Source organism: Bidens hawaiensis, unplaced genomic scaffold, assembly GCF_021521415.1.
Source record: "Bidens hawaiensis isolate Kalapana, Puna unplaced genomic scaffold, B.hawaiensis_p1.1 tig00025707_1, whole genome shotgun sequence".
Lineage (NCBI taxonomy): Eukaryota > Viridiplantae > Streptophyta > Magnoliopsida > Asterales > Asteraceae > Bidens > Bidens hawaiensis.
In genome coordinates, this window is record NW_027494110.1 from 325,742 (window position 1) to 336,662 (window position 10,921).

At 33.1% G+C, this 10,921-nt stretch overlaps 1 protein-coding gene across 1 annotated transcript; it reads right to left on the bottom strand.

Moving 5' to 3' along the window:
* Positions 1–2,963: 2,963 nt before the first annotated feature.
* LOC143572076 (lipoxygenase 2, chloroplastic-like) lies at positions 2,964–10,709 on the bottom strand. Its single transcript, XM_077057332.1, has 8 exons — positions 10,292–10,709; positions 9,034–9,293; positions 7,166–7,403; positions 5,067–5,384; positions 4,890–4,975; positions 4,695–4,805; positions 4,059–4,627; positions 2,964–3,908 (listed from the first exon to the last, which is right to left on the bottom strand). Exons 1-8 carry the CDS (start codon positions 10,656–10,658, stop codon positions 3,149–3,151), a joined length of 2,709 nt encoding a protein of 902 aa, XP_076913447.1. The 5' UTR covers positions 10,659–10,709; the 3' UTR covers positions 2,964–3,148.
* Between the last annotated feature and the right edge of the window lie 212 nt (positions 10,710–10,921).

The window sequence follows — 10,921 nt, forward strand, 5'->3', positions numbered from 1 at the left end:
AAACGAACCGTTAGTTCGGTTTTTACAAAAACATAAAATCAAATCGTCTGTTTTTGTTTCGGTTCGGTTTTTTTGTTTTGAATATTTCGGTTTTCTTGATTTCGGATCGGTTTTTTCGGTTTCTTACACACCCCTACTAAAAACAATCAATTTCCATGCAACGATTTTAAAAATAAAATTAATTCAAAAGCACATGTTTCAATTTTATCCACTAGTTTAAAGTGGATCATTTAAAAAATATGTAAACCGTAAAAAAAATATTAAAAATCTCTTGGACTTAAAACTGGTATTAAAAGAAAAAGGTTAGATGTTTTAACAAACTACCTTAAAATGATGGCTTGTAAATGCCGGCTGCTTGTCCGGAAATCCGGAATTAGGTATAGCCGGTTCGTCCCGGTTTTCAAAACATTGATTTTTCTTCATGATATTTAAACACATTTTATAAATGTGAATATTTACGAATCTAGGGTGTTGTTGCAAGTTGCCTACCTATGAGAACTGTAGTCAATTTATACAGCGGGTGTCATAACTTATAAACAAGTGATTTTAGTTTAAACACGTATATTTTAGGTAACGGTGGGGTATAGCTATTTGTACAATAGCAATATATCACTTCTTTTCGTCGGTCATCCTAACAGTGGGGTATATTATAGCTAAAACGTGTAGTTTAGTCTAACCGCTCCTAAATCTATGTCATCCAGGTTAAACCAATAGTAAAAGACGACCCATGCATTCATGATTGGAGACAGCGCTAAGTAGCCTAAAATCTAAATTAACCCACCATCTCATGTTACTGGAAACCCCGTCTGAAAGCCCATGATGATAAAACTCAGTTAAAATCGAATCCGAACTTGAGGCTTTGCGTCCTTGAATCCAAAATAATGACTTTTCCATGTTTATCGTCTTTGCATGTGGCACATCTAATGGATAATATTGGGTGGACAATAGAGCATTGGAGCACGTACGTATGATGATTTATGATCAAGAGTATTTAATTCAACAAATGAACAAAACGTGTGTGCATATATTTTTCTATTTTTATTTATTTGACATTTTAAGGAAGATAAGACTTGCACATGTGATGATAATTAGATTTTGTTTAACAAACAAAGATGCTCCATGTAGTTTACGTACATTGTAAGTTTAATCTTCAAATACTTAAAATGACCATGATGATCAGATATTTTCTTTTCGATAACACTAGTGATCATTATCATCGTATTCAGTAAATCCCACCACTAGCAAAGCTATGGTAGGGTCTGAGGAGGGTAAGATGTAGACAGTCTTACCGCTAACACTAATGATCCATAGCATTAAAGCCGTTGATACTTTGTGTTAGATTTTCCTAAAATGACAAAACTACCCTTGTTTTACTAAAGTTCATTAACAAAGTACGTATTCAAGAGATTTTAAATAAATATAAGAAGCCTAATTAAGTAATTAGGACCCATATACTATATTTGAACAAAATATATAATACATATGAATCATCAAGCCTGCCTTGTGTCAAATTGACAACCATCTTTTTCACTAATTTCATGAGTCAATTTGATTCCCTCACCATTTATCAATTATGTTTGTTAATTGATCGCTGGCCTTGTCATATACTCAACGAATATTAGGCTTGAATTTTGCTTCATCCTTGATGTGGATAGATCACTGTCTTGATAATGGAATTAATTTAGCCAAATTTTTGTATCACATCAAGATGGTGTTTTTTTTATAATATTGACTGTTAGGCTATGACGTGCCGGCGCCATCCAGCCACATCACAAAGATTGGTGCTAGCAACTCGGGGGCGTGCAAGTGAAGAACGGCGCCAAAGGGGGAGTGTTGCCATCCTCTTTCCCGTTAGTGTGTTAGTGCCTAAATGGGCTCAAAAGGTGTGGTCCATCCCCACTAACAAACAATTACTTTTCTTTAAAAAGTTTCTTTCGGTGTCTAGTATGTTACACCATAGCACCCTTATTAAATGATTGGTTTGTTAAAATTTACATTCTACGTAGCAGTGACGTGGTGTTGATGTGACGTTTTAACTAAGCTTGTTAGTTAAATCATAACAAATAACCTTATTATCACATCTCTCTCTCATTTGTTTCCCTAAAAAATCAGTAGTGGCGGATCTAGATTTTTTGTCATGAGGGGCGAAAATTTTTAGGATCCTTTGTCTATCACTATAATACCAGTTCAAATAAAAAAAGAGATAATCAAACTAAGTTTTCTATAATCAATTAAATTACGTCAAACGACATTACAAATGTATAATGAAAATATATTTCATTCTTTACGAGTTTTCATTTCTTGAAATCTAGTCATTATTTTTTGAGGAATTAATCTATTATCTATCTGACTCATAATACCTATTTTAAATTAAACTAAAACACTAAAATTTACCAAGTTACCATTATTCTCTGGCAAGTATTCAATCTAAAGTTTATAACTTATAGGTAATAGATTAATTCCTAAAAAAATAATGACTAGATTTAAAGAAATGAAAACTCGTAAAGAATGAATTTTTTTTAATAAGGTTTAAAATCATAGGCTAAGAGACATTATTAATTCGGATATTGGGGCTAAGAACTAAGTCCATACAAGATTAAGATGAAAGCAATTGAAAAATCTTATGGAAGCAGTGGCCACCCTCATCTTTAAGCAAGGCTAACAAGTACTACTTATACCGAGAGTTATTTGCATTTAGAAAGTAAATCAGATTATTTAAGAACTGGGTATCAGTTCCTCGAAAAAACGTACCTGTAACTAGATCCAACCCGATCCTGCCAGAACCAGTTCCACCTCTACCCGGTCAAAACTTGGACCTGGCCTAGCCCAAAATTGATTAAAACAAATGGCAAACCCGGTCAAAATCCGACCATTCCCGGAACCGATTCTGAATTGTGCCCCTCTAATCACAACCAACTAGGTATTAAGTTTTGTTTGGTTAAAAATGAAATATTAACTAGGAGAAACCAATGGATACAAATTTATTCCAGTTGCTACTTCATTACATTGAGAATGACGTGCATTAACAATACAACATGATACATATATAACCTTATTCCAAATAACAACAAAACACAACTAAACCATGGCTTATGACTATATTACACAACACACAGACTATGTATCACACTTCACCAAACCAAACCAACTAGATAGATATGCTGTTTGGAACACCTCTACCGGTCACACCATCTTCAGAATACGGTTTAAGAAGCTGATACGGAACCAAGCCGGCACCAGTACGGTTCTTCAAACTAGGATCCGTGTTCCTCGAGTCTATGATTGCTTCTAGCTCATTTAGCCTCCCACGAAACTCCTCAAACGCTGCCTTTATAGCAGGCTCCGCCTCCCATGCTGCCTCGATATTACCACCAATGTACTCTTCATCCACTGAATGACTTGATAAAACATCCAAAACCGACATCACTTGTATAGCTTGAAATTGAGAGGGGAAGCATTTTAACAAAGCATCCTCGGGACGCTTAATAAACGACTGCCATTCTTCGTCTATGGGATCTTCGTCAGGCATTTTGGTGCGGGCAATTGTTGGTCGGTTAGGGAAGTAACCCGCAAAGTCATATTGACCGAAGTTGACCGCGGAATGGTGGCCAGATGTCACCCACATTATGGTTGTAACAATTCCAATCAAATCTTGTTGGGTTTTCAGTTGTGGCCACCATGGTTCGTCTTTCTTGTCTCCATGACCAACTGATCGGATTTCATTTAACCATGCCTGAAGCTCTTCATCGGACTCCACTAGACTCGGTTGTGGGTAATAATGATTGACATAAGAAGTTGCCCATTGTTTAATGGCATCATAAATGAGTAAACCATCATTAGCAAACGGATAATCCTCGATTGTTAGTTTCACACCGTGTGGTGCAGTTGGATCTTCAACCGCCATACCCCTAAACAAATTTTTTATTATAATTATTAGAATAATTTACATAGTAATATTTTTTATAAAAAAATTGCATGAAAATTTTCAAATGAGTAAACTACAAGACCAAACATGTAACTAAACCTTATATGTATTCTCTTTTAGGCAAAAAGAATACCTGCTAATGAGGTCAGACGGAAGTGCTTCATGATCAAAGCGCCATAGCTGATCATATGCATCAGAGCAAATTTGCATACAATATTTTCCAGGAGTAAATGTTGACTCTATGATACCATCGGCATTAACAAGAAGCCATCGAGCTAGAGAATTAATTTGCATAGTGTAACGAAAATGAGGGAGAAGTAGTCGTCGAATAGGGTGCATCTGGCTGAGCTGACGGTTGGTAGCAATTATGTAAGGCTCGGTAACAGCATGAGTTCTTAACCAATGGCTAACAAGTTGGTGAATACCAGAATCATGGGAAAGAACATGAGCCTTAGCTAGCTTCCAAAGCCATGCACCTGTGGCATCCATTGCGGGCGTATAAACATGTTTCCACTGTGGTTTACCATCAGACGGTGGGCGAGTCAACTCAATAGCTAGTGGCTTTAATGTTCCACCGGGAGTAAGGAACATTAAAGTTTTTGAACCATATAAAACAGACCCTTTAAGCTCTCTTGTTTTGTTAACATAAGGTAAAAGCAAATCATGGTAATCCAACATGAACAATTTCTTTTGTGCTAAAGCCTGCAAGAACATAAGGCATGAGAACATAATCATAAAGCATTATGATCGGTTTTATGTTTTTCATTACCTCGTCAAGAGTCATGAAACCTTTAATCTCTTCCTCTACAATCTCCTTTGTGATTGCGGATTCAGCTGGCCCATAGATTTCAGGGTCCAATTTACTCGTCAATGGCCATTCCTAAATATGCACACATGTCATAAACTCATAATCATTTACAAAACATCTTATTAAGGATTATAAGTTAAAATGTTAAATACATACTGTAACCAGTTGTATGCTATAAGGATTGAGACCAGCAAGCATTTGTCTGCAAAATTCCTCATCACGGAACCATGAGAACGTGTCTCCTACAATTAGAGCCACCGATTATAAGCAAAAACTTAAACAAACAAACATACACAAAAACATAAAAGACGCAAACTGTTGAAAAATGCTTACTGTCAATGGTTTCAGGGGTCTCGAACTTGATAACGGCGTTTGTAGCGTCGGTAGCCCCTTTGATAAGTCTAGGTAAGACACTAATAATCCCATTATCAGGTGGAGGAACATTAACACCTTCATTATAAAGCTTGTCTATGGACGTGAATAACGGAAACCCCTCGGTTTTGTCTGTCACGACTGATTCTAGAATTGGTACAACTCCATGAAGCACCGAGTATAATGTCCTTGCTCCAAAGGTAGCTGTCTTTATCTCGGAGAAATCTTCGTCCGCGGGTACATAAAACGGCGTCAAAGTTCTGGTCTCCGTCAATGGATCTGTAATTCAATACTGTTTTTAGTTAATTTTCTATGAATTCTTCTCTTAATCAAAATTCTAAATCCTACCTATATTCATTCAAATTAGATCAAATATTTTAACAAATGTGACATTCATACCAAATCAAATATTTTAACAATTATCAGTAATTTCATTACATAATTTGGCAAATTTTAAATTCGATCTTACAATAAATCATAGCATATTGAATATTTAAACACTTTTCAGTACATTCTTCTTATAATTGGCTTATATTTGCATTCATTCATCTAAGATCAAACTACTTTCAATAAAAAGACTATATCCTATTATATATAACAACATTCATCTCAGATCATATATTTAAACAGTTTCAGTTTTGTTTGCAAATCAAATAACTAACAGACATTAAGAACAATGCATATTATAATATATATATAGGGAAAAATTAATGTACAAATTAAATTAACGTATAATTGTTCGAATCAAATAGTGTAATTATTTACAAGTAGTGTAATTAAGTAATTAGATCGTAATGTAGTTACACTACACGATAATTACACCATGGTGTATATATAATTACATTACTTGATTTGCATAGTTAGCATGTTAATTTAATTTGTGTGTGTGTATGTATAGGTGTGGTCAACAGAGAACTTCTATTATAAAGAAAACTCGGGAACAAATAAATAGATACTTTTAACATTTTTATAAAATATATTTTAAAGTTATTTTTCTTTCAGACTTTCTTATATGTTGTTATTTTTCACTAAAAATAAATTATAAAAATAAGAAAAATATTAAAAAATAAAATAATTATAAAAAGTCGATGTAGTACAGATATACAATAGGGATCAGGATCATGAGAGAACTTTTTTGAAATTGAGAATCATGAGAACCATTTTGGACCATAAAAAACCCAAAAATAAAAAAAAATCATAAAATAAAAAAAACACAAAAATGAAAAACGTAAAAAAACCAAAATTCTTATTTTAACATCCCGGTTTCATAAAAAAAACATCGGTTTAGCCAAATTATATACACATATGTATAATATATACATATATATACATTTACATGATTTTTTTATATACATGTGTATAATTTAAGATAAAGGACATTGTACATATGTGTATATTACGTAACTAAAGATTAAATAAAATTATACATATGTGTATAATACGACGTTTTTTTAATTTTTTATTTTATTTTATTTTTTTTAATGAAACCAGAATGAAATATAAGAATTTTGGTTTTTTTACTTTTTTAAAATTTTTGTTATTTTTTGTTTTATGATTTTTTTTGAATACTTTTTTCAAAGGTGTTTTTAATGGTCCAAAATGGTTCTCAAAGTTCTCAATTTGTAAAGGGTTCTCTTAGGATCCTTACCCTATACAATAGTGTATTGCATATATGCAATTATGTTGTGTTGCATGCAAGACAACACTATTGCACATATTTAATACACAATATTGCATGTATGTAAATACAACACTATTGCACATATGGAATACACGTTATTACATATATGTAACACAACACTATTGCATACATGTCTTACATCAACTTTTTTTCTTTTATTTTATTTTTGCGTATAATACAATTATATTGCACATATGTAATAAAAAAAGTCGATATATTGCATATGCGCACTGCATCTTTTTTTCTGGTGAAAATAACAACATATAAAAAAGATGAAACAAAAAAATTGAAAATATTTTTTAAAAAATATTTCTTTATAAGTTCTCTAATTTTTTTGTAATAAGAAGTTCTCTCTTGTGATATATTGATAGATATGTACCTTTAGAGGACATTTTACGGCCAGTACGACACCGCCTAGGGTAAGGATGTTCATCACCACCTAGCACCGGTCGTGCTGAACTTAAGCTCAAATCCGGAGCTCCGAGATCATTGTACACGTCATAATCGTAAATCCTCTCAGGTGATTTACGCTCTCCTTGGCCGTTGCCTCGGAGCGATTCTAGATCTTTCTCTCTTAACGACTTCAGTGCCTTAGGTGTTTCCGATGGAAGATACGACTACACAAACAATTCAAATTATGATTATTGAATGTCCATTTTTGTATTTTTAAGTATTTAGTTTTAGAAAACTTTTGGTCCTTTTTAACTTTTTAAGGTAGCATTTAAGCACTTTAAAAGTTTATACTAATTACTAAAGGTTCAAAAACTGGTTCAGTTTAGTCGATAAAAGTCAAAACATGTTTATAATTGGTTTCGGTCCGGGTTAAAGCCGTTTTATTGACTGGTTTACAATCGGTTTCGTTCGAGTTATGATAAGTTTTTTTCAGGTTTAGCTGGTTTTGGTTTGCTTAATCGGTTTCGATAGAGAGAATTACAAACCGGTTTATGATTGGTTTTAGTTTTGGTTGAAACCGGTTTGTTGACTAGGTTTACAATAAGTTTCGTTCGGGTTATGATAGGTTTTTACAAGTTTTAGGCAGTTTCGTAGAGAGAATTATAAACTGGATCTGAATCTACGGTTTCAATCGATTCCAAACTGGTTTCTACATAATCGGTTTTAAACTAATTCGATTTTGGCTTAATTTTCAAATAGTTGGGTTAACCAGTTTTTATCCCACCTCTACTAATGACTAAACTACAACATATCAATTTAATCAACTAAAAAATTGATTTATGGAGCAAGTTAAAAAGATATCTTATTGTCCTATTTATCTTATCAATTGTTGAGATTAAAATGTAAATAACTTTTGTTAAAAGTTTTCAAGCTCCCCTTATTTTCTTAAACGTTAAGACATTTAAGTTACACCATAAAATCATTTATTTGTTTAATGCCAGTTAGAAAAACTACGAAAACTGTGATGTATGGATTTGTTCTACTATTATGATGTAGTTTTGTGTTGTATTAATATCGTGTTTTATTTTTTTGTATTTTATTTTTGTCATGTATTTGAGAAAATAAAACGAGATGAGTTTGTTGTTTAGAACCAAAAATGTTAGGAGTCACAGATGTCACATTCTCAATTTTCTTAACCTACTTAAGACAAAATACATTTTTTTATTTGATCTAGTGCCAAATTTTCTTAGCCTACTTTAGACAAAATACACTTTTTTTTATGTGATCTAGTGCGGTACTAGGGCCTGTATATATATAATTAATTATTTGTATGGATAACAATGAGTCGGGTTAGATATTTTTAAACACATGCCTGATTATAAAAGTTATGATCTGTCGGGTTTTAATTGGATAATTACCTGTCGGGTTTTGGATTTTCAATCAGGTTTTGTCAAAATACCCGTTGGGTATACCCGGCTCAAACCCGTAGAATTTTGAAAAAAATATACTCATTTACAAATAACGATTAACACAAGAATAATATGTATCAAATAATTGTTATAAACAAGTTCCAACAAATAATATATTAAATATTTAAAGTATATTATATATTAATATAAAAAAGTTATGTTAGGTGCATCAGGTATATAATCGGGTAAATTGGTCAATGTTATCGGGTAATCGGGTATATCACAAATCCTAAACTCATGAAAAATTTCAAAACTAATCCCAAACCCTAATATGTCAGGTATTACACGTCCCAGTTATGTCAGGTTTTATGTTTTTCGAGCGGGTTCGGGTTTCACTATCATCCCTGATTATTAGATATAAAAAGTAAATAAGGCTAGGGTCTACCTTGTCAGTGAAAAATATTCTTTTCTCAGGATTATCATATTTGGAGTGAACCCATGATTCACATGTGAAAGTAACACCATTATCAAGAACAATAGTTTTAAAGAACATCTTCTTGCTATACTCATTTTCAACCAACACAGCTCCAATTTCTCCAAAATCATCAGGGACATCAAAGTCACACTTATATGTGTACACACTGATGTCAAAATCCAATGCATCATATTTTGCAAACGCCTTCACCGTCTTTTGATTTCCTTTTGCTGTAATCAAAAAATCAAAAAGAAATTACAACCTCGAACACAGACGTGTTGATATATAGCTAACGTAAGTTTTCAAAGCAAACAAAACTCTATAAGTTACGTGAAGTTTTACAAATATGTGTTTATTATGTGGTAAGTAGGGCTGTTCAAAAAGCTCGTGGCTCGCTCGATAAAAGCTCGAATAAAACTAGCTAAAAAAACTTAATTTGAAACATTCTGAGTTGAGTTGGCTCATATTTGTAACCAAGCTCGGCTCGACGTAGGCTCGGCTCGATCATGGCTCGGCTCGTTGGCTCGATTTAAATCTCGTTTAGCTTCAAAATCAAGCTAGAGCCTTAGCTGAGTACGTCTTCTTTATATATAGATCCAAAAACCTAATTCTAAACCTATGTTCTTAGCTTTTTGTAATTTTTTAATTTAAGAAAAACCAATGTGTTATTCAGTACATGGCGGATCTTGAACATCTAGTATGGATGAGCTGAAATTCACAAAACCCAATTTTCTTTTCTTATGTCTAAGTTTCGGGTCGGAAATCCAGTTCAGGTCGGGTCGTCAAACAATAAATTAAAACTCTATATTCAATTCAATCATATTATTTGTGTCATATATTATGTGTGGGTGGACACAATTAATATGACATGCAGGACTCACTACATATAATATTTTCTGATTTTTTCAAAAAAATTACCCTACTAAGCAAAAAAGACGAATGAGTCCACTTTGGCCCCTTATAAGATCCGCCAATGGTGTTGGTAGCATCCATGTTCAAGCAAATTTTTCTTCATTAGTACTCGCATAAAGTTCGTGTAACAAACTCGTGCTTATTATGTCGTATGTCTCGTTTTAAATGCAAAAACTAAGGTCTTTAATAATCCATCTAATATCAATATTAAAGAAAACAAACGCAAAAAGGGTTTTATAATCTAACCTTTAAAATGTCATTTATCATTTATCTATATTCTTGTTTATGAATATGTAATAACATTAAATATACATACCATCAAGGTCATTAGAAACGATCTCCAGCAAGAACGAAAGTCCTAGAAGATCAGTTGCAACATCAACAACGCCACCAACACTTACACCGTCAAGGGCGGAACTAATAGTTGGTTGAATCGTGATGACACCCTTGACGGTCGTTCCCTTGGTAAGAAAGGGAATTGTTATGGCTTTAATACTACCTACATTTGAGGTAGGTCTAGCACGGGTTGCATTAGATTTCTTGGTGGAAGTGTGTTGGTGGAGGATGGCTGGGGAGTAGGCGGAGGAAGAGGAATGGTTGGTGGTGTCACCGCTAACGAAAGGCTTGCGAATTGGGATTCGGTTGTAAAGAGAGTGAGACCGGTTGATTTGAGACTTCAACATGGTTTGGTTTGTTTCCTTTTGTTACTACTCTCACTCTTGTTTTTATGATTTCAAAGTTGGAACATGAACCTCTATTTATAGATGGGAAATGTGCTATGCTATAAGTATAATAAGGTGTTTATTATTGGAAATTATTGGATATGGAAAGATGAATTTAGGTTTAATTTCACGTGTTTTTAATCATTGTTACATATTTTTTAATGTTGTGTTAATGTTCTAGAATACTTCTTGAATGCATTGCATGAGGTAGAAATATTATCGTT

Excerpts from the sequence above, each read along its gene's own strand:
- LOC143572076 (XM_077057332.1), bottom strand. The coding sequence starts at position 10,658 with ATGTTGAAGTCTCAAATCAACCGGTCTCACTCTCTTTACAACCGAATC. Across the intron at positions 9,294-10,291 it reads CGTTTCTAATGACCTTGATG|CAAAAGGAAATCAAAAGACG; the intron begins GTATGTATATTT and ends TTTTGATTACAG. Across the intron at positions 3,909-4,058 it reads CCGTCTGACCTCATTAGCAG|GGGTATGGCGGTTGAAGATC; the intron begins GTATTCTTTTTG and ends AAATTTGTTTAG.